Source organism: Lynx canadensis, chromosome X, assembly GCF_007474595.2.
Source record: "Lynx canadensis isolate LIC74 chromosome X, mLynCan4.pri.v2, whole genome shotgun sequence".
Taxonomy (NCBI): Eukaryota; Metazoa; Chordata; class Mammalia; order Carnivora; family Felidae; genus Lynx; species Lynx canadensis.
Window position 1 is genome coordinate 41404253 of NC_044321.2, and position 24650 is coordinate 41428902.

Genomic DNA, 24650 nt, shown 5'->3' on the forward strand with positions numbered 1-24650 from the left:
GCTAATGGTCTGCCATATTTTGCTGCTTGTCTGACTGCTCTTTACTCTGCCCCGCTCACCATCATTCCCACTAGGTTTTCTATCCCAACTTACTCCACTCTATCCGCATTTTCAACCCACTTTCTGCCCATTCACTCAAACTACTCACTCCCACTCTTCCCAGCATTACTCATATTGACTTATATTCTACTCTTCTCCAGTAACTCACCCCACTGGCTATTTATACAATTTTCTCCTACTCTTCCCTGTTTGCCCCCACTCTGCCCCCTCATTACTCCATTCCTTCACACCTGGCCCTTCCTTACCCTCTTCTATTTTCCCCTAATTCCAACCCACTTATCCACATCCTGCTGTTCACCCCCACCCTTTCCCCCTAGGTCCATGCCCCATTCACTTCCACTCACACACATGGCCCATTCGTTTGCCATCTGTGCCCCAGGAAGCAGTTCATAATCAACCTGGAATGGTAAGATCTGACCCCTATCCACGCCCCACTTCAGGATGACCTGAAACCCCAGGAATATTCTTTATTTAGCGGGAAGATGAAATGCTTCATTTTTAGTGCCTTTGGGCATCATTCTCTCAGCAGACTACCAGAAGTAAGTAAGTCAGTCCCACATTTCTTCCAAGCTCTTTCTCCCTGGAAAGGCACTAAATGTGACATATCTGACTCACATAGCTCATAAAAAGTGAGTCCATGCTTCATTTTCTTGCAGGATAATTTAGGGGAAAAAACAAGGCTTGGAAGGGCACAGGCATGGTCCCAGAGGTCTGATTCATTCACCTGTTTTGTTAAATCCAAACACTGACCATGCCCAGTTTTACATAGCTTGGGTTACCCAGTTCCACCAGAGATAGCCCCAGTGAAAAGCCACAGAATCATGAGGGCCACAAATATGGTCACACAGCTGGACCTCTTCTTCTGGAGCAGACATACTGTTACCTGGTCTTTGGCTGTGTCCATTCAGACCATGGTTCTCAATATGTCACCAGCAGCAGTCTGACCTAGGGGGCAAGCTACCCAATTTCCTTGTGTACTCATGATTTTATCACTTATAATACAAATACGCAAACACAAATGAAATCTACATCATTGTGGTAAGATATGGAAAGACAATGGTGGGCTTTGTTAGAGAATATTTTCAGATGTCTCTGTGCACACTAAATAAGAACGTATTCCAGTCTTGGGGTGCCAGAGTGGCTCAGTCAGTTGCATGTCCGACAACTGACTTCGGCTCAGGTCATGATCTCATGGTTTATGAGTTCAAGCCCCACACTGGGCTCTGTGCTGACAGCACAGAGCCTGCTTTGGATTTCAGTCTCAATTATTTCAGGTTTACATGATGTGGTCCCAGCTGACCTAAGAATCACCTTATTTGACCCCCTCAGGAAAGTAATGCCTGTGTACCTTTGGAACTGGCTAGATATCTGTTTTTCTGGCAGATTATTCACTCAAAAAATTTAACTCCACATTGAACATATATGTATTAAATGCTATGAAATTCTGGGGTGCTTGGGTGGCTCAGCTAGTTGAATGTCCAACTTCGGCTCAGGTCATGATCTCATGGTTTGTGAGCTCGAGCCCCACATAGGGCTTGCTGCTGTCAGCACAGAACCCGCTTCAGATCTTCTGCCCACCCCCGGCCCCTTCCTCGTTGGTTCTCTCTCAAAATAAATAAGCTTCTTTAAAAAATGTTATGAAATCCTATATTTAGAATATAACTTCATTATCACAGCTGTGGAACAAAATATGCATTTTAAAAAGTTTTATTTATTGAAAAGGTAGTACATCCACATAGCACGATTTTCAAAAATTATGAAAGGACATACACAGTTGTCTCCCTCCCAACTCCATTCCCCCAGCCACCCATTTCCCCTTCCCTTTCCCAGAGGTAATAGGGTTGCCAGCTTCTCATGTATCTTCCCAGAGATAGTTTATGCATATATGCTCAATTATGTACTTGCCATTTGTTCTTTTTATGTACGAATGGTAGCATATTATATTCACTGTCCTGCACCCTGCTTTTTGCACCTAATGATGTATGTTGGAGATCTTCCACATCACTGCCCAAATGATGCCCAGGTTCTCTTTCTACATTTATTCATTTTGTCTACCTGGGAGTTTGTTATATAAGCATGCTGAGATTCCAGGATCCAGACCCGTCATCTGGACAGCTTCCAACCTCTTGTTTTCACAAACAGTGCACCAGCAAGTATCTGTTGTGTTCATCGTTTTGTACATGCATGAGTATATACATTCCTAGAAGTGGAACTGCTGGCTCAAAGCCATTGCATTTGTGGTTTTCGTTACTTTGGAATCATTTTTGTTTGAATAGGAGTTTTTCCTGGACGTGCTGTTTGATAAGAAGCCAGGGCCACGTTCTAGGCAGGTAAGAGTTTTTCTTACAATTGGGATGGTTTTTTTTTTCTCCATTTGCTATTTCTTTTAGAGTTGATTTCTCCAGTCAGTAAACAGGTGCAGCTAAAGTGTTCTTCACAAGGAACACTCCCTTCTCTTGCCCCAGCCCCTGCCAAGTGCTCCTCTCAGGAGTACAGACTACTTTCTACAAATATGGCTTGTCTGAGCGATTCCTTGTCGAGGCCTCTGTCTCTCCTCAGACCCCAAGTGGGTCTAGGAAACATCCTATCTCCCACCTGCCCATGCCCTCTGCTACTCTTGTGGATGTATGTGGTCTTACACTCAGAGTATATCCTAAACCTCAACTAAGAGTCCTTCCCAGTGCTGTCTCACATCTGCAGCCTTGAGTGTTCTCTCTAAAATCTGCTGCACCACTGCTTGCTTCCCTCTGCCTCTGGCAGCACTCCCATCAAGGTTTTAGCTATCTCCTCATTTTGTTAGATACAGAGATTATACTTCTGCTTTTTATCCTGGTAGTTTCTGGGTGAAGAATGAGATGAAAAAAAGAGAGGCTGGCTTTATTCCCCATATTTAAACCAGAAGTCCGAACATACTTTTAAAATGTTAACTAAATTGACAAAAACTTCCTTCAGTGAACATTAACATTTAACAGGCACCACTGATATACTCTCTAATGTGCAATGAGCTTTGACTTCCGGCCGTGGCCTTTTCCGTGGGCTTTCTTTCCCGTATGTGTTCTCTGATGTACGATAAGGTTTGATTTTTGGGTAAAGGCTTTCCCACATTCTGTACACTTGTAGGGTTTCTCTCCAGTATGAGTTCGCTGGTGTACAGTGAATGTGGATTTTTCTCTGAAGGCTTTGCCACACTCAGAACATGCATAGGGTTTCTCTCCTGTGTGTGTTCGCTGATGTATTATGAGCTGTGACTTTTGACTAAAAGCTTTCCAACATACGGGACATTCATAAGGTTTCTCTCCTGTATGAATTCTCTGATGTATAATGAGCTTGGACTTTTCTCGGAAGGCTTTGCCACATTCATTACATTTATATGGTTTTTCTTCTGTATGAGTTCTTTGATGTATAATGAGGTATGATTTCTGGGAAAATGCTTTTTCACATTCACTGCATTCATAGGGCTTCTCTCCTGTGTGACCCCTCTGGTGTAGCATAAGATAGGATTTCTGAGAGAATGCTTTCTCACATTCATTACATTCAAAAGGTTTCTCTCCTGAATGGGTTCTCTGATGTACACCAAGGTTTGATTTTTGGGTGAAGGTTTTCCCACACACATCACATTCATAGGGTTTCTCTCCTGTATGAGTTCTCTGATGCACGATGAGGGTTGACTTCTCATTGAAAGACTTCCCACATTCGGTACATTTATGAGGTTTCTCTCCTGTATGAGTTCTTTGATGTATAATGAGAGTTGACTTATCACTGAAAGTTTTCTTACACTCATTACATTCATGTGGTTTCTTTCCTGTATGAGTACTATGATGTATAATTAGATCAAGCTTCTGTATGAAAGATTCCCCACATTTAGTGCATTCATAAGTTTTCTCTCCTGTATGGGTTTTCTGATGGACAATGAGGTTTGACTTCTGTGTGAAGGCTTTTCCACATTCGTTACATTCATAAGGCTTCTCTCCTGTATGAGTCCTGTAATGTATGATAACAGTTGACTTTTCTCTGAAGGCTTTTCCACATTCTGGACACTCAAAGGGTCGCTCTCCTGTATGACTTCTCAAATGTATAATGAGCTGAGATTTTTGGCTAAAGGCTTTTCCACATTCAGTACATCCAAAGGGTTTCTCTCCTGTGTGAGTTCTCCAATGTACAATGAGGTGTGACTTCTTGCTGAATGTTTTCCTACATGCAGTGCATTCAAAGGGTTTCTCTCCATTTTTAATTCTCTCTTGTAGACTAAGACCTTTCTTTCGCCTCAGGGCCTTCCCACATTCTTTATATCCATGGGGTTTTACTCCAGGAGTTGTTTTCTCATACTCAGTGTGGAAGAATAATTTTGCACATCCATTATCATGTTTCTTTCCTACAGAACTTCTGGTAAATAGGTCTAAATTATCTACCATATTATTTCCAAATGACTCATGTTTATGGGATCTTTGTATTGAAGCCACAAAGTTTGTACTAAGATGAAGTACATTTCCAAATTCATTATAGTCAGGGCCAGTCCTGGTGAAAATTGTTGTCTTGTCAGGGAATCCAATTTGCATCAACAAATACCTATCTTGGTCATCCTGGTGCTGTCTCTCAATCTGTTCATCAACTTGATAGGCTTCTAGAAGGAAGTACAATAAACCATTTTTGTAACTTAACATTATGTAATGGAACTTCTTTAAAAATCCCCTACCATATAAAAGCCAATACTATTTTTGTTTGGGTGCAAAAATGTGATTTTATTAAAGCATGGGGAGAGCTGATATAATTATCTCATTTTATGAGTTCCTAGAGAGAATTTTGATGGTCAAATCCTGTTCTTTCACTAAACTCCCACCTCCTAGTCTTTTTGTTACCAAAAACAATCTTACCTTGATATCTCAGTCTTTCTTACTTTTACTTCATCTTCTACTTTTACATCATCTCTGATTTCCATCAATTCTGGGGACTTTATCACCCTTCATTTATCATATGAACTCTTAACTGTACCAACTTACACTATTTCTAACTAGGTAGAAATACAACAGTGTGATTAGTGGACTCAAATTTTACAATCCTGCATCCACATTCTTAGTGAATAGGATAAAGATCTAGAAAGATTAGCCTTACAAAAACAAAGATCACCTTAAAGATCTCTGCCCAATCTGGAGTCATCCAAGCTTGCAGTTTGTCAACACCACCTTCTGCTCCTATCTACATTATTTTCACTAAAAACCCTTCCTCATGTTCTATCACTCACATAGCCCAGTCTTCCATATTTTGCTATGATCAGAATATCGATAACTTTCAAGGAGCAATTCAGTCTTTTCACAAAAGCTTACTCTGATCTTCCTATATAATTTTTGTTAATTTCTAGGGTAGTCATCTGTACCACTCATTTAGACAGTTAAAGTTGCAAAGCCTTGCCTTAAATATACCATATTTCACCAATTGCAAGATGCATATTATTTCACATTTTAACATCTCTGAATCCAGATGTACCTTATAATCAATGACATGTCATAAATTAATTGGTGGCAATTTTTCTTAGTGGTATGTATTAAATTTAATTGGATCTTGGGGCACCTGGGTGGCTCAGTCAGTTGAGTGGCTGGCCAACTCTTGATGTGGGCTCAGGTCATGATCCCAGGGTTGTGGGATCAAGACTCGTGTTGGGCTCTGCACTGAGCATGGAGCCCACTCAAGATTCTCTCCCTCCCTCTGCCCCTCTCCCTCACTCACACACTCTCTAAAATTAAATTTAAAAAAATCAACTGGATCTTGAAGTCAATAAAATATGGTAAATACTTTTTGCATATATACTGAATTTTAATCATTTTTGTAGTTTAAGTTTTTCCTACCTTCTCCTAAAATTCTGTATGAAAATTATCAAATGTACAAAAAAGATGAAAGAGTAAAAAAAAGACTCATATTACCATTTAGATTTAACAATGATAACACTTACAATAGTAATACTGAAGTTTAAAATGGATCATGTTCCTATGACATCCTTAATTATATTAGCAAAGCACTAGTTCTTAACCAGGCATGAACATCAGAATCACAGGAAAAGCTTTTATAAAATACATCTGATGGGACCCAAGCTCCACCAAGCATCTACTGAATCTGGACCTCATTAGGTGGTAAGAAGCAGCATAGTTAGGGTCATAAGCTCTCTAGCCCAGGATCAAATCCTGGCTCAACCATTCACTTGCTCTGTGACCTGAGCAACTTACCTAATCTATTTGTATTTTATTTCCCATCTGGAAACAGGAGTTGTAATAGTGCTTATTCAAATGTTGATAGGATTAACCTGCTTATAACAGGGCATGCATGGCACATAGGAAGTACTTTCAACTGTTTGCTAGAACAACTGATGCTACTACTACAATAACAACTACTATTATGATTAAGAGCCACTATACTCCTATAAGAAGAAATAAGGAATATGTCAATATATTCAACATGTTCTTCACCATTAAGTGAAAAAAAGGTGAATAAAACTGTACATAATAGGCTACCATTTTTCTAAAGAAAGAAATATATAAATATATATTTATATGGGCTCATCATATAAACAATGGAAGACTATACCTTTAAATTTTAATAAATGATTACTTATAGGAAAAAGGAAGGAAGAGAATGAGATGGAGGGAAAGCAGCTGAACTTCTTTAAATATACCTTGTTTTCTAGATTTGACTTTGGAACCAAGGCAATATTTTATATAATCATAAAGCAAAACTGAATTTAAAAGGCTTCCATAATAATAATTATACCCTCATCTGTATTTCCAAACAACCATGCTGAAAAGTCTTGATTCTTAATGGCACCAACGTGATTACCTCAATTAATTGAAACCACTATAGACATTTAGCAGTTTCAGAATAATACTAACAATATTACCATCAGATGTTAAGATTAACAAAGTAAAAACCTTTAAGCAGAGAATTTGATTTGGAAATACCAATTTGAACAGATGATATACTTTAAAATCTTTTTTTTTAAAACATAGTTCCTAGCTTTGTCAATAAAAAGGCCTAGAAACAATTCCATAATGTCTAAATTGTGGTCTGAAAACACTTTTTACCCCTAAAAAACCAGGGATCCTTAGAGAAATGGCTGATTCCAGGCCGGAGATGGAAAATATATAAAATGAGCCTGGAACATCTTGTAATAGAAAGCAAGGAAGCAAAGACTCAGGAGCCAACTTGAAAGGGTTTCCACTGGCCAGAGACAGGGCAGTTTGATTCACAGTAAGAATAAGGCAGTGGATTAAAAAATAAAATATGGATCCTCAAAAAGGACATATTAGTCACCTTTTGAATGATGCTACAAAACCAACTCCTTATTTTTTAAAACTGGTAAATATATGGAAAAACATATGCAACTCATATGGAACTCATGGAACTAACATGTAACCAAATAATAGATGAAGGGCAATCCTCTTTATAGAAATATTCCAGCTAATCAACAAAGAAGGAATGATAGAATATCACCACCTTGCAAACATTAATGAATAGATCTGAGCAATAATCACCGATAACTCATCATTACAATAGACAACCATGCCTCCTGATGGAAGGATGTTATACCAGCTAGGAAGTAAACTTGCTAAAAGAAAACATAAAACCCTGAATCTGATCAAATTTCAAAATCTAACCACCAATTTACAAGAAAAACAAGGGACAGAGGAGTATGTTAAATACCACCATAGGGGACTTAGCAAAGTCCAGAATGTGGGAAACTAAAAGACAACCAGTTACTTTATAAAAATAAAAGAGGAGGGGCGCCTGAGGTGGCTCAATTGGTTAAGCATCCAACTCTTGGTTTTGGCTCAAGTCATGATCTCATGGTTCATGGGATCAAGCCTCATATCATGCTGTGCGCTGATAGCACAGAGCCTGCTGGGGATTCATTCATATTCTTTCTTTCTCAGTTCACACTGTACTTTCCCTGTTTCAGACCTAGAATCAGTAGCTTCTCCAAGGATGTTCGATTCCTTTTTAGTGGGGAATGGTATTGAGAAATCAGCATCTAGGTGCTGGGTGTGCTTATAGCTACTTGGATTCTTATTTCTTATAACCTACAAATGATTCCTGTCCATCTTTTTTTCCCTTTTATTTCTTTAAAGTTTACTTATTTACTTTTGAGGTATAGAAGAGATAGTGCGCCACATTTTGTATGGTTCCATTTATATGAAATTTCCAAAATAGGAAAAACCATAAAGGCAGAAAGTAGATCAAGTGCCAGGGGCTGGGGGAAGGAAGAAATGGACACTGACTGATAAGGGGTAAGGGTTTCTTTTTGGGGTGACGATAATGTTCTAGAATTAGATAGTGGTGATAGTCTCATAACTGGGTGAATATCCTAAAAATCACTGAATCTGCAGACTTCAAAAGAGTGAATTTTATGGTCTGTGCATTATATCTCAATAAAGCTATTTTTTAAAAAAGATAATCAAGATTTTTTAGGAGAGCAAATGTGATAGGAATATCTAAAATGAATGGAATCAGGTAATCCAATATGGAATTAGAGCCTTTGTTCCTAGGCCTGTGACTAATGTGGGTCCGGCTTTAGATAAGGCAGCAAGGGAAATGAGAATGGGAGAAGTGGCAGGGCTTAGGGGCAGGGACATGCAGCTAAGACACTTCCATGCCGGGAAAAGGAGCTGTGCAGAAATTTGTGGGTGAGCACTAACTTAAGGGGAGTGGTCTGATGAGTATGGGATAAGGGTGAGGATGTCAGTCTTATGTCTGAGATATTCATGTCCCTAACTAACAACATCAAATGGTCACAACCTTTCTCAAGACATTCCTGAAAGCCCTTTCAGAGGTCCTTACTCCTGGGTGACAAGGTGGCACTTAGTGTCACCGTGTCTGAGTCAATCCCGCTTACCTGGAAAGTCCCAAATTGAGATTTTTGTCTCTGCCAGGCATGGCTCTTCTACCTCCAATTTGAGGATGAGGTCTGGTTTGGTAACCTGCTGCCCTGCTAATGAGAAATGACAGTGACACCTCCTTGGTCTTCAGAGCCTCTGAGAAAGAAGAAGGTGGAGTGTGGGGCAGCACAAGAGACCTATCAATTGACATAATGGTCAAGTCAAACCACTTCACCTGGGTTTTGAGTTCACAAACACCCTGTCAGGAAAGCAAAGGGGGGAAAAGGAACTTTGATCCCCAGAATTCAATGTCAAACTTTTCAAGCAGTTCAGAGGTCTTACAAGATTTCAAAATTGAGAAAGGATACACCCTCTGTCAGAGACAATCACAAACAGCAAAGTTACCTGAGGAAGCCATTCTTACCCACAGAGACCAGGTTGCTATAGGTCTCTAGCATCACTTCTCTGTACAGAGACTTCTGTGAAGGGTTCAGGTACTGCCACTCCTCGTGGGTGAAATCCACAGCCACATCCTCAAATGTCACGAGTCCCTGTAATTGTACATTCCTTTTATTCTAAAATACTGACCACCGGGTGAGGAGGATGAAAGGAACTTCTTTTTTTTTTTTTTTTTTTTTAAATTTTTTTTTTGCAACGTTTATTTATTTTTGGGACAGAGAGAGACAGAGCATGAACGGGGGAGGGGCAGAGAGAGAGGGAGACACAGAACCGGAAACAGGCTCCAGGCTCTGAGCCATCAGCCCAGAGCCCGACGCGGGGCTCGAACTCACGGACCGCGAGATCGTGACCTGGCTGAAGTCGGACGCTTAACCGACTGCGCCACCCAGGCGCCCCGGATGAAAGGAACTTCTGATTGGGTTCCCAGTTCATGGTGATGACTTAATACAAGAGGCCTACATTGCTGGAAAATCACAAATCATGGTAGAAAAACTACTCCATCAAATATATGGAATATTCTCTAAGTATATCGAATATACAAAAGAGATTGTGGTATTCGCACAAGGATAGACAAATAGTCCAGTAGAACTAAAAATAGAATCCAGGGGCACCTGGGTGGCTCAGTCGGTTACGCGTCCAACTTTGGCTCAGGTCATGATCTCATGGTTCTTGAGTTCGAGCCCGATTCAGGTTCTATGCTGACAGCTCAGAGCCTGGAACCTGCTTCAGGTTCTTTGTCTCCCTCTCTCTCTGTCCCCCCCCCAAAATAAATAAACATTAAAGAATTTTTAAAAAATCCAAATGTGTATGGATACCTGAGTTATGAAAAAGTTGGCCCTACAAAGCAGTGGGGAGAGGATGAGCTTTTCAAATAAATGTGGCTGGATTACTGGATATCTACATGGGGGGAAAAAAAATCACACTTAGCCACTAACTCACTATACACAAAAATCAACTACAGATAAATTGTAAATCTAATGTGAAAGATAATACAATAAGGTGGCTAGAAAACAATAAAGGAAAATGTTTTCATAGTCCTGGGGTAGGGAAAGAATTCTAAAACAAGATGTGAAAAGAGCTACTCATAAAGAAAAGGCTTTAAAATGTTACAAGATTAATAGCACCGCAGTCAGGGAAATACAAATCAAAACCACAATGAGATATCACCTCAGCCTGTCAGAATGGCTAAAATTAACAACACAAGAAACAACAGGTGTTGGCAAGGATATGGGGCAAGGGTGGTAGGAATGTAAACTGGTGCAGCCACTCTGGAAAACAGTAGAGAGGGTCCTCAAAAAGCTAAAAATAGAACTACTCTATGATCCAGCAATTGCACTACTAGCTATTTACCCAAACAATACAAAAATACTAACTTGAAAGGGATACATGCACCTCAATGTTTATACCAGGATTATTTACAATAGCCAAATTACGGAAAGAGCCCAAATGTCCACTGACTCATGAATGGATAAGGAAGAAGTGGTATGTATATATATATATATGACAGAATATCACTCAGCCATAAAAAAGGATGAAATCTTGCCATTTACAACATGGATGGAACTAGAGTTATGCTTAGTGAAATAAGTCAGAGAAAGATAAATACCATATGATTTTACTCATACATGGAATTTAGAAAACAAAATGAATGATGAAAGGAGAAAACAAAAGAGGGAAAGAGGCAAGCCAAGAAAGACTTTTGACTATAGAGACCAAACTGACGGTTATCAGAGGGGAGGTGGGTGCAGGGATGGATGAAATGGGTGATGGGGATTTAAGGAGTGCACTTGTGATGAGCACTGGATGTTGTATCTAAGTGTTGAATCACTAAATTGTACACCTGAAACTAATATTACACTGTATGTTACCTAACTGGAATTTACATTTTAAAAAGGTACAGGGCACCTGGGTGGCTCAGTTGGTTAAGCATCCGACTTTGATTCAAGTCATGATCTCATGGTTTGTGGGTTCGAGCCCTGCATCGGGCTCTGTGCTGACATCTCAGAACCTGGAGCCTATTTCAGATTCTGTCTCCCTCTCTCTCTGCCCCTCCCCTGCTTGCACTCTCTCTCTCTCTCTCTCTCTCTCTCTCTCTCTCTCTCTCAAAAATAAAGAAACATTAAAAAAAATGTTTTTTAAGTACAAAAGTAAAAAGGCAAGCTTTAAATGGGAAGACTAGGGGCGCCTGAGTGGCTCAGTCGGTTGAGCGTCCGACTTCAGCTCAGGTCACGATCTCACGGTTCGTGAGTTCGAGCCCCGCGTCAGGCTCTGGGCTGATGGCTCAGAGCCTGGAGCCTGCTTCCGATTCTGTGTCTCCCTCTCTCTCTGCCCCTCCCCCATTCATGCTCTGTCTCTCTCTGTCTCAAAAATAAATAAACATTAAAAAAAAATTTTAAATGGGAAGACTATCTGCTACACTCAAAAGTGATAAAGGGGGCGCCTGGGTGGCTCAGTCGGTTAAGCATCCGACTTCAGCTTAGGTCATGATCTCACGGTTCATGAGTTTGAGCCCCACGTCGGGCTCTGTGCTGACAGCTCAGAGCCTGGAGCCCACTTGGATTCTATGTCTCCCCCCCTCTCTCTGTCCCTCCCACACTCACTCTCTGTCTCTCACTCAAAAATAAATAAACATTAAAAAGTGATAAAGGGATCTTATCTGGAACATAACAAAAGTCCTACAAATCAATAAGAAACACACAACACAGAAAACCAGAGAAGAGATGTGAATATGTACTTCACTAAAAAGAAAACCTCAATGACCTATGAACATAAGAAAACGTACTCAACCCCATTAGCACTCAGGCAACCACTTAAATGTACTCAATGCAATTAGCACCCACATAAATGAAGTTTTAAGCATGCTGAGACACTACTATGCCCCCACTAGAAAGGTTATATAATTAGGGGCGCCTGGGTGGCTCAGTCGGTTAAGCGTCCGACTTCGGCTCAGGTCATGATCTCGTGGTTTGTGAGTTCAAGCCCCGCATCGGGCTCTGTGCAGACAGCTCAGAGCCTGGAGCCTGTTTCAGATTCTGTGTCTCCCTCTCTCTCTCTGACCCTCCCCCGTCCATGCTCTGTCTCTCTCTGTCTCAAAAATAAATAAACGTTAAAAAAAAAAAATTTTTTTTTAAAAAAGAAAGGTTATAATTAAGCAGACTAAAATATTGTAAGATTGTGTTGAAATGAGAACTCTCACATACTTAGTAGGAATATAAACTGGCAGAGTTGCTTAGGGAAACAGTTTGACACTGTTTACTAAAGTTAACGATTTCCATGTTATGACCCAGCGATAGTAGAATTTACTTCTAGGTACACGGCTTAAAGAAAATCATGCACATATGCTCTAGAAAACAAGTACAGGGATGTTCACACAAGCACTACTTCTAAAACGAAAACTGTGGAAAAAATTCAAATGTCCCTCAATACACAACGGGTAAATTGTGGCACAGTCACTTAATGGGATCCTGGGTGGTAATGAAAATAAATGAACTACAACTACACATCCAACAAAGATGAATCTTGCAGATGTACTGATGAACAAAAGAATCCAGACACAAGAGTACATGCTGCATGATTCTATTTAAAAATAGTAAGAGAACAGGCAGGGCCAATCCATGATGCTAAAAATCAGGAGTGACTGATTATCTTTGTGGGTGGTACTGATTGGGAGAAGGCATGAGTGTGGATTGAGGTCCTCGTTATGTTCTAATCTTGACCTGGAGGGTGACTACACGGTGTGTTCACTTTGTGCTAATGCATCAAGTTGTTCACATATAAACTGCATTTCACATATAATTAAATGTACTTTATCTCTTTATACTTAAACATTATTTTTGACAAAAGTGCAAAGGTAGGGGTGTCTGAGTGGCTCAGTCAGTTGAGTGTCCAACTCTTGATTTCGGCTCAGGTCATGATTGCACAGTTTGAGGGTTTGAGCCCTTCCCTGGATTCCATGCTGACAGTACAGAGCCTATTTAGGATCCTCTCTCTCCCTCTCTCCCTGCCCCTCCCCAGTTCCCGTTCTCTCTCTCTCAAAAATAAATAAATAAACTTTAGAAAAAGTGCAATGGCAATTCAATGGAAAATGGGAGTTCCCATTTCAACAAATGGTGCTGGAACAATTGGATATAAATACGCAGAAAAAACCTCCAGTAAATACCTCCAATATATATAAAACTTAGACTCAAAATAGATCACAGACCTAATGCAAAATCTAAACCTATAAAATTTCGAGAAGAAAATATAGGAGAAAACCTTTTTAACATTAGGGTATCCAAATATTTCTTAGGTGGGACAGTAAAATTCAAAGACACTGTTAAGAGAAGAAAAAGCTGGGGAGCCTGGGTGGCGCAGTCGGTTAAGCGTCCGACTTCAGCCAGGTCACGATCTCACAGTCCGTGAGTTCGAGCCCCGCGTCGGGCTCTGGGCTGATGGCTCAGAGCCTGGAGCCTGCTTCCGATTCTGTGTCTCCCTCTCTCTCTGCCCCTCCCCCGTTCATGCTCTCTCTCTGTCCGAAAAATAAATAAACGTTGAAAAAAAAATAAAAAAAAATAAAAAGAGAAGAAAAAGCCACAGAATGAAACAAAATATTTACAAATCACATTCTGGCCAAAAAAAAAAAAAGTTATATTGAGAATACATAAAGAACTCTCAAAACTAAAAAAATGCAAAAGATATTAAGCCAAAACAGATATACAAATTACAAATAGGTACATATAAAGATACTTAACATCAGGAAACTGCAAAATAAAACCACAATGAGAGAGGAGTTCAAGATGGCCCTGTGGGAAGACCATGAAATCACCTCCTCCCATGGACACAACAAACTTCCAGCTATATGTGGAATAATTTTCCTCTAAAAAGGACCTGAGAACTAGATGAACAGCACATCCATAACAAAAGACAAGGAGACACACTGAGAAGGGCAGGAGAGGCAATGACAGACCAGAGCCTTGCCTGGGAACCCACCCATCCCAGACGCGGTGACCCCACAATCAGAAGGGATCCCAAAAATATGGAACTCTACTCAAAGAGTAAAGGGATTGTGCCCCACTTCAGCAACCCCCAACCCTGGGGGCCAGCATCAGAAAAATAAGACCCCAACATGTCTAGTTTTGAAAACCAATGGGGATTAAGATCAGGAGAATCATAGTACTACAGGGAACATATAGATCCCACTCAAAGCAGCTGTCACAGAGGCAGGAACTTACAAGGACTTTATCTGGGGATGGAAGCACTGGACAATGGCATTTTAGCAATCTCATCCTAATTTGATGGTGATGAAACCAACAGGCACCATTTTTGGTGCTTACTAGCACCAGAGGCCATGCTCTGCCCACCCCATGCCATAACTGGGCTGGATTAGCACCCCACGCACCCTGCATAGTGCCCAACCCACAACAAGGCTGGGCTAGCACCCCAAGCACCATGCAACCTTCGCAGAGACCAAGCCACAGGAATGACAGGTGAAGCATCCCAAGCCCCATTCTCCCTGCTCAGTGGCCAAGATGCAAACAGGCCAGGTCAGTGACCCATCCCCACCTTCCCACATAGTGGCTAAGCTGTGAATGGATAGGGTGAGTGCCATGAGCCCTGCCCTCCCCATGCAGAGACCAAGCCACAATGGATGGGCTAACAGCTTGAATCCCACTCTCCCATGAAGCAGTCCAGTCACAACAAAGCCAGGCAAGTGCTCTGAGTCCTGACCTCCCCACACAGCAGCTATGGCCGGCCCTATCAGAGCCAGCATGCACATGCAGCCCACACAAGAGACACCCACAGAGTGCCAGACTCTGGTGGCCAAGGGAGAATTCTGGGCCACATGGAACATTTCCTACACAAGACTGCTCCTTCAAGACTGAGGGAGGTAGCTGTTTTACCTAATATATACAGACAAACGCAGAGAGACATGCAAAACGAGGAGACAGAGGAATATGTTCCAAACCAACGAAGAAGGCAAATCCTCAGAAAAAGACCTTAATGAAATAGAGATTAGCAACCTACCCAATAAAGAATTCTAAGTGATGGTCGTAAAGATACTCACTGATCTCAGGAGAAGAATGGATGAACACAGTAAGAACTTCAACAAAAAGAAAAATATATATAAGTACCAAACAGAAGTTATAACTAAACTGAAAAATACACTAGAGGGGTTCAAAAGTTGAATGAATGAAATGGAAGCACAAATCAGAGGACCATAAGACAAAGCAATGGAAAACAGTCAGAAAGAGCAGCAAGGTAAAAAAAAGAACTAAAAGTAAGGATATCTTAAAGGACCACAGGCACAACATTAAGCAGAATAATATTTGCATTGTAAGAGTTCCAGAAGGAGAAGAGAAAAAGGATCATAAAATTTCTTGAAGAAATAGTGGCTGAAAACTTCCCTAACCTGGGGAAGGATACATACATTCAAGTTCAAGAAGCCCAGAGAGTTCAAATTAAGATGAACCCAAAGAAAAACACACCAGGACACATTATAATTATAATGGTAGAAGTTAAGGATAGTGAGAAAATATTTTTTTTAGGTTTATTTATTTATTTATTTAGAGAGAGAGAGACAGAGAGTGCATGCGTGTGCACGAGCCAGGAAGGGGCAGAGAGAGAAGGAGAAAGAGAATCCCAAGCAGGCTCTACACTGTCAGCACAGAGCCCGATGTGGGGATCAAACCCACAAACCATGAGATCATGACCCAAGCCGAAACAAGAGTCAAAGGCTCAACCGACTGAGCCACCCAGGCACCCCAAGGATAACAAGAAAATCTTAAAAGCAGTAAGAGAAAAGCAACAATACTATGTACAAAGGAGACCCCATAAGGTTTTCAGACTTTTCAGCAGAAACTTTGTAAACCAAAAAGGAGTGGGGTGACATATTTAAAGTACTAAAAGGGGAAAAAGTGCCAACCAGGAATTCTCTACCCATCAAGGTTATCATTCAAAATTGAAGGAGAGATTAAGAGTTTTCCAGATAAGCAAAATATAACAGAGTTCATCACCACTAAACTGGCCTTACAAGAAATGTTAAAGGGACTTCTCTAAGCTAAGAAGAAAAGGCACTAATTAATTTTAAAATACATACAAAAGTGAAAATAGAAAAGGTAGGTAAAAATTAAAGGTAGTAGATCAACCATTTATAAAGCAAGTATGAAGGATAAAAGACAGAAGTAGTAAAATTAATTGAAAATAAAACAGTTAAGGGATACATAAAATAAAAAGTAAACTGTATCATCAAAAATCTAAAATGTAGGAGGGAGGAGTAAAAATTTAAAGCTTTGGAATGTGTTCAAAATTAATTTACTGTCAATTCAAAAATGAGTTACATACATGTTATATGTGAACCGAACAGTAACCACAAAGAAAAAAATTACAGTAAATACATAGAAAGGAATCTAAACATAACACTATAGAAGACAAACCATAAGGGAAGAAAGAGAAGAAGAAACAGAGGGGAACTACAACAGCCAGAAAACAATTAACAAAATGGCAATAAGTACATATCTATCAATAATTAAATGTAGGGCGCCTGGGTGGCGCAGTCGGTTAAGCGTCCGACTTCAGCCAGGTCACGATCTCGCGGTCCGTGAGTTCGAGCCCCGCGTCGGGCTCTGGGCTGATGGCTCAGAGCCTGGAGCCTGTTTCCGATTCTGTTTCTCCCTCTCTCTCTGCCCCTCCCCCGTTCATGCTCTGTCTCTCTCTGTCCCAAAAAATAAATAAACGTTGAAAAAAAAAAATAATAATTAAATGTAAATGGACTAAATGCTCCAATCAAAAAACAAAGGGTGGATGGATGGGAAAAAAGCCCTTTTATAGGCTATGCACAAGAGACTCACTTCAAACCTAAGGACACACACAGACTAAAAGTAGAGGGGCACCTGGGTGGCTCAGATGGTTAACAGCTTCCGACTTCAGCCCAAGTCATGATCTCGCAGTTCATGAGTTCAAGCCCCGTGTGAGGCTCCGTACTGACAACTCAGAGCCTGGAGCCTACTTCAGAGTCTATGTATCCCCCTCTCTCTCTGCCCCTACCCTGTTCGTGCTCGCTTGCTCTCTCTCTCTCTCTCTCAAAAATAAACACTAAAATTAAAAAAAAAGAAAGTAAAGGGATAGAAAAGGATATATCATGTAAGTGGAAATGAAAAGAGAGCTGGGATAGGAATACTTGTATCAGAAAAATTAGACTTTAAAACAAAGACCATAACAAAAGACAAAGAAGGGTACTACATAATGATAAAGGGGTTGATCTAACAAGATGATATGACATTTGTAAATATGTATGAACTGAATATAGGAGCACCTAAATATATAAAGCAAATATTAACAGCAATAAAGAGATAAATAGACAGCAATACAATAATAGTAGGGGATTTTAACACCTCACTTAAATCAATGGAGAGATCATCCAGACAAAAAAATCAAAAAGAAAACATTGGCCTTAAACAACACACTAGACCAGAGGGACTTAATAGATATATACAGAACACCCCATCCAAAAACAGGAGATGGGGCGCCTGGGTGGCTCAGTCGGTTATGCATCCTACTTCAGCTCAGGTCATGATCTCACAGTTCGTGGTTTCAAGCCCCACGTCAGGCTCTGTGCTGACAGTTCAGAGACTCAAGCCTGCTTCGGATCCATCCTGTGTTCATTCTCTTTCTCTCTCTCTCTCTCTCTCTCTTTCTGTCTCTCTCTCAAAAATAAATAAACATTAAAAAAACAGGAGAATACACATTTTTCTTGAGTGCACAGGGAACATTCTCCAGGATGGACTACGTGTTAGATCACAAAACAAGTCAATAAGTTTAACAAGACTGAAATCATATCAAGCATCTTTTCCACAACTGTATGAAACTAAAAATCAATTACAAGAAATAACTGGAAAAACACAAACATGGAGACTAAACAACATGCTATTAACAAATGAATGAATCAAAAAGAAATCAAAAGATAACATGAGACAAATGAAAATGGAAACACAATGTTCCAAAATCTTTGGGACACAGCAAAAGCAGTTCTGAGAGAAGTTCATAGCAATACAGGTCTACCTCAGGAAACAAGAAAAACATCAAATAATCTGTCTTAACGCTTAAGGAAATAAAGAAAGAACAAAGCCCAAAGTTAGTATTAGAAAGGAAAGAATAAAGACCAGAATGGAAATAAATGAAATAGACACTAAAAAAAAAAAAAGAATAGAAAGGATGAATGAAAGTAAGAGATGGTTCTTTGAAAAGGTAAACAAAATGAACAAACTTTTAGCCAGACTCAAGAAGAGAGAGGCCAAATAATAAAATCATAAACAAATGAGAAATTACAACTGATACCACAGAAATACAAAGGAAAAGAGAACACAATAAACAGTTATATACTACCAATTAGACAACCTAGAAAAAATGGACAAATTCCTAGAAACATATAATCTTCTAAGACTAAATCATGAAGAAATAGAAAATCTGAATAGACCAATTATTAACAATGAAATTGAATCAGTAATCAAAAACTCCCAATAAACAAAAGTCCAGGTCAAGTTGGCTTCCTCAAATTATTCCAACTCTTGAAGAGGAAGGAACACTTTCAAACTCACTTTACAAGGCCAGCATTACCCTGATACCAAAACCAAAGACACTACAAAAAAATTACAGGCCAATATGCCTGCTGAACATAGATGCAAAAGTCCTCAACTAAATATTAGCAAACCGAATTCAATGTCAATAATAACATGTAAAGGATCATACCCCATGACCAAGTGGGATTCATTCCAGGCATACAAGAATGGTTCAACATCCAAAAATCAATGAGATACACCAAAAAAAGCATTTGACAAATTTCAACATCCATTTATGATAAAAACCCCCAACAAAGTGGATATGCAGAGAAGGTATCTCAACACAATAAAGGCCATATATGACAAGCCCACACCTAATTTCATACTCAACAGTGAAAAGCTGAAAGCCTTTACTCTAAGATCAGAAACAACCCAAGGATGTCTACTCACCACTTTTATTCAAAAGAATACTGGAAGGCCTAGCCACAGTAATTACACAGAAAAAAAAAAGAAATAAAAGGCATCTAAATAGGAAGAAGTAAAACTGTCACTATTTGCAAATGACATGCTATTACATTAAAAACCCTAAAGACACCACCAAATAACTACTCAAATAAATTCAGTAAAGTTGTAGGACACAAAATTAATAATCAGAAATCTGTTGTGTTTCTATACACTAAAAACAAACTATCAGAAAGCCATATTAAGAAAACAACCAGATTTACAAGTGCATCAAAAGGAACAAAATACCTAGGAATAAACAAGGTAAGGCCATGGCCAGAGATTTAAGCAAAACAGATATAAGTAACATGCCTGATGGATAATTTAAAGAACAATCAGATGGGGGCGCCGGGGTGACTTGGTTGGTTAGGCGTCTGACCTCGGCTCAGGTCATGATCTCACGGTCTGTGAGTTCGAGCCCCGCGTTGGGCTCTGTGCTGACAGCTCAGAGCCTGGAGCCTGTTTCAGATTCTGTGTCTCCCTCTCTCTCTGCCCCTCTCCTGTTCATGCTCTGTCTCTCTCTGTCTCAAAAATAAATAAACGTTAAAAAAATAAAATAAAAAAATAAAGAACAATCATATGGATACTCACTGGGCTTGAGAAAAAAATAGAAGACATCAGTGAGATGCTTACCAAAGAGATAAAAGAGTGAAAAACAAATCAATCAGAGATGAAGAATGCAATAAATGAGATCAGAAACACGCCTGGTGCAATGAACAGCAGGTTAGAAGAAACAGAAAAACAAATTAGTGACCTAGAGGACAAACTAATGGAAAATAATAGAGCTGAAGAAAAGAAAGAGAAGAATTATGCAACATGAGAAATAGACTTAGGGATCTCGGTGACTCCATCAAACATAACATTCGTATTATAGGAGTCCCAGAAGAGGAAGAAAGAGAAAAGGGGGCAGAAAACTTCTTTAGAGAAATAAGAGCCGAAAACTTCCCTAACCTGGGGAAGGAAACAGACATCCAGATCCACAAGGAACAGAGATCTCCGATCAAAATCAACAAAGGTGGGCCAACAGCAAGACATATTGTAATTAAATGTGCAAAATATAGTGATGAAGAAAAAATCTTAAAAGCGGCAAGACAAAGTCTTAAGGGGTGCCTGGCTGGCTCAGTCAGTACAGCATGTGACTCTTGATCTTGGGGTTGTGGGTTTGAGCCCCAGGTTGGGTGTAGAGATTAGTCAAGAAATAAAATCATAAAAAAAACAGTCCTTAACTTATAAGGGAAGACCCATAAGGCTACCTGCAGATTTACCAACAGAAACTTGGCAAACCAGGAGGGAGTGGCATAATATATTCAAATTGCTGAATGGAAAAATCTGTTGCCAAGAATACTCTATCCAGCAAGGCTATCTTTCAGAATAGAGAGAAAAAGAATTTCCTGAACAAACAAAAACTAAAGGAGCATGTGACCACTAAACCAGCCCTGCAAGAAATATTAAGGGGGAGTCTTTGAGTGGAAAGGAGAGACAAAAGTGACAGTACAGGGGTGCCTCGGTGGCTCAGTTAATCATTTGACTTTTTAATGTTTTTATTTATTTTTTAGAAAGACAAAGCGTGAGTGGGGGAGGGGCAGAGACAGAGGGAGACACAGAATCCAAAGGAGGCTCCAGGCTCTGAGCTGTCAGCACAGAACCTGACATGGGGCTCAAACTCACGAACCATGAGATCATGACCTGAGCCGAAGTTGGCCGCTTAACTGACTGAGCCACCCAGGCGCCCCAATCATCCGACTCTTGATTTCAGCTCAGGTCATGCATGATCTTGCAGTTCCTGAGATTGAGCCCCACGTCAGGCTCTGCGCTGACAGCACAGAGCCTGCTTTAGATTCTCTCTCTCCCTCTCTGTCTCCCCCTCCCCGGTGCATGCACTCACTTTCTCTCAAAATAAATTAAAAAAAAAAACTTAAAAGGGGTGCCTGGGTGGCTCAGTCAGTTAAGTGTCCAACTTCGGCTCAGGTCATGATCTCACTGTTCGTGAGTTTGAGCACCACGTCTGGCTCTGTGCTGACAGCTCAGAGCCCAGAGCCTGCTTCAGATTCTGTGTCTTCCTCTCTCTTTGCCCCTTGCCCACTCACGCTTGGACTCTCTCTCAAAAATAAACAAACATTAACAAAATTAAATAAACAAAAAAATTCAAAAGTGACAGTATAAAGGCAGGAAATACAAAAGCAGTAAAAAATATTTCTGCATATTTCTGCAAAATCAGATCATTTCTGTAAAATTCAGTGAAGGAACTCAGACAAAAAAAGGATATAAAATATAATAACATACCTAAAATGTGGGGAGGAGAAAAGAATGGGTTCAAACTGGAATGACCATCAATATATATTGCTATTTGCAGAAGATGTTATACACAAACCTAATGGTGACCATCTATCAAAAACCACTAATAACCATGAAAAGAATAAAAAGAAATCCAAATATATCACTAAAAGACAATGAGCAAAATGGGGGGCCTGGGTGCCTCAGTTGGTTAAGCATCCAACTTCAGCTCAGGTCATGATCTCACGGCTCGTGAGTTCGAGCCCTGCTTTGGGCTCTGTGCTGACAGCTCAGAGCCTGGAGCCCACTTCAGATTCTCTATCTCTCTCTCTGCCCCTCCCCTCCTCACACTCTGTCTCTATCTCCTTCAAAATAAATAAACATTAAAAAAAATTTTAAATTAGCAAAACATGAGAGAAAGACAAGAAAGGACCAGAGAAAATCTCCAGAAACAACCACAAAACAAGTAATACAAATAAAATACATATCTACCAATAATTACTCTGAATGTAAATGGACCAGAAGGGAGTGGCATGATATATTCACAGTGCTGAATGGGAAAAATCTGCAGCCAAGAATATACTCTATCCAGCAAAGCTATCATTCAGAACAGAAGGAGAGATAAAGAGTTTTCCAGACAAACAAATATTAAAGAGTTTGTGACCAGTAAACATGCCCTGCAAGAAATACTAAAGGAGACACTTTGAGTGGAATGGAAAGGCCAAAAGTGACAAAGACCAGAAAGGAACAGAGAAAATCTCCAGAAATGATGACAAAACAAGAAATAAAATGGCAACAAATACATATCTATTAATAATTGCTCTGAATGTAAATGGACTAAAAACTCCAATCACAAAACATAGGGTGTCAGAATGGATAAAAAAATAAGACCATCTATATGTTGCCTACAAGAGACTCATTTTATTTTTCACTTTTTGAAGATTTTATTTTCTCAGTAATCTCTACATCCAATGTGGGGCTTTAACTCACAACCCCAAGATCAAGAGTCACATGCTGTACCCACTGAGCCATCCAGGCACCCAATACAAGAGACTCATTTTATTTATTTTTTTAAATTTTATTTTTGAGAGACAGAAAGACAGAGTGCAAGCAGGGGAGGAACAGAGGGAAAGGGAGACACAGAATCCGAAGCAGGCTCCAGGCTCTGAGCTGTCAGCACAAAGCCCAACATGGGGCTCAAACTCATGAACCGCGAGATCATGACCTGAGCCAAAGCTGGATGCTTAACCAACTGCTTACAGGAATTAATTGATAATGATACAAAATAGTAGGGAACTTTACCATCCCACTTACATCAAGGGACAGATCATCTAAACGGAAAATAAATAAGGAAACAATGGTTTTGAATGACACACTGGACCAGATGGACTTAATGGATATACTTAGAACATACTATTCTAAAACAGCAGAATACACATTACTTTCAAGGGCACATGGGACATTCTCCAGAATAGATCACATATTAGGTCACAACACAGACCTTAACAAATACAAAAAGACTGAAATCATACCATTCATACTATGTGGTTCTCTGAACCACAACACCATGAAACTTGAAGTTAACCACAAGAAAAAATCTGGAAAGACCATAAATATATGGAGGTTAAACAATATGCTACCAAACAATGAATGGGTCAACAAGAAAATCAAAAAATTAAAAAATACATAAAACAAATGAAAATTAAAACACACTTCTCCAAAGCCTTTGGGATGCAGCAAAAGCTGTCCTAAGAAGAAAGTATGCAGAAATACAGGCCTACCTCAAGAAGCAAGAAAACTCTCAAATAAACAACCTACCCTTACACATAAAGGAGCTAGAAAAAGAACAAATGAAGCCTATCACCAGCAGAGGGAAGGAAATAATAGAGATTAGAACAGAAATAAATGATACAGAAACTTAAAAAATAATAGAACAGGGGAACCTGGGCAACTCAGTCAGTTAAGCATCCAACATTGGCTCAGGTCGTGATCTCAGTTTGTGAGTTCAAGCCCTGAGTTGGTCTCTGTGCTAACAGCTCAAAGCCTAGAGCCCACTTCAGATTCTGTGTCTCCCTCTCTCTGCCCCTCCCCTGCTCACACTCTGTCTCTCTCTCCTTCAAAAATAAATAAACATTAAAAAAAAATTATCCAAGGGATACAGGTATGCTGTTTTGAAGGGGCACATGCACCCCAATGTTTATAGAAGCACTATCAACAATAGCCAAAGTATGGAAAGAGCCCAAATGTCCACTGATGGATGAATGGATAAAGAAGATGTGGTGTATATATATACAATGGAGTATTACTCGGCAATCAAAAAGAATGAAATCTTGCCGTTTGCAACTACGTGGATGGAACTGAAGGGTATTATGCTGAGTGAAATTAGTCAGAGAAAGACAAAAATCATATGACTTCACTCATATGAGGACTTTAAGAGACAAAACAGATGAACACAAGGGAAGGGAAACAAAAATAATATAAAAACAGGGAAGGGGACAAAACAGAAGAGACTCATAAATATGAACAAACTGAGGGTTACTGGAGGGGTTGTGTGAGGGGGGATGGGCTAAATGGGTAAAGGGGAACTAAGGAATCTACAGCTTAAATCAGTGTTGTAGTATATGCTAACTAATTTGGATATAAATTTTAAAAAATAAATAATTAAATTTAAAAAAAAAGCAGAACAAATCACTGAAACCAGGAACTATTTCTTTGAAAAAATTAATAAAATTGATAAACCTCTAGCCAGACTTATCAAAAAGAAAACAGAAAGGACACAAATAAATAAAATCACAAATGAGAGACAACACAGAACAACCAACATCACAGAAATACAAGTAATTATAAGAGAGTACTATGAAAAACTATATGCCAACTAACTGGACATCCTGGAAGAAACAGATAAATTCCTACAAACATATAAGCTACCAAAACCAAAACAGGAAGAAACAGAAAACTTGAACAG

At 39.7% G+C, this 24650-nt stretch overlaps 1 protein-coding gene across 4 annotated transcripts in view; it reads right to left on the minus strand.

Moving 5' to 3' along the window:
- Nucleotides 1-1751: 1751 nt before the first annotated feature.
- The window catches only part of ZNF182 (zinc finger protein 182), a 31070-nt gene continuing 8171 nt past the window's right edge, over nt 1752-24650 (minus strand). For 3 of the 4 annotated variants that reach the window (XM_030305562.2, XM_030305563.1, XM_030305564.1), the window contains exons 4-6: nt 9343-9469; nt 8936-9031; nt 1752-4681 (exon numbers count right to left, since the gene is read on the minus strand). In XM_030305562.2, coding sequence (XP_030161422.1) covers nt 3051-4681; nt 8936-9031; nt 9343-9469 — 1854 coding nt within the window. In that variant the 3' untranslated portion in view covers nt 1752-3050. The remainder of the gene's footprint in view (nt 4682-8935; nt 9032-9342; nt 9470-24650) is intronic. The other variant, XM_030305565.1, reaches the window with a different exon arrangement.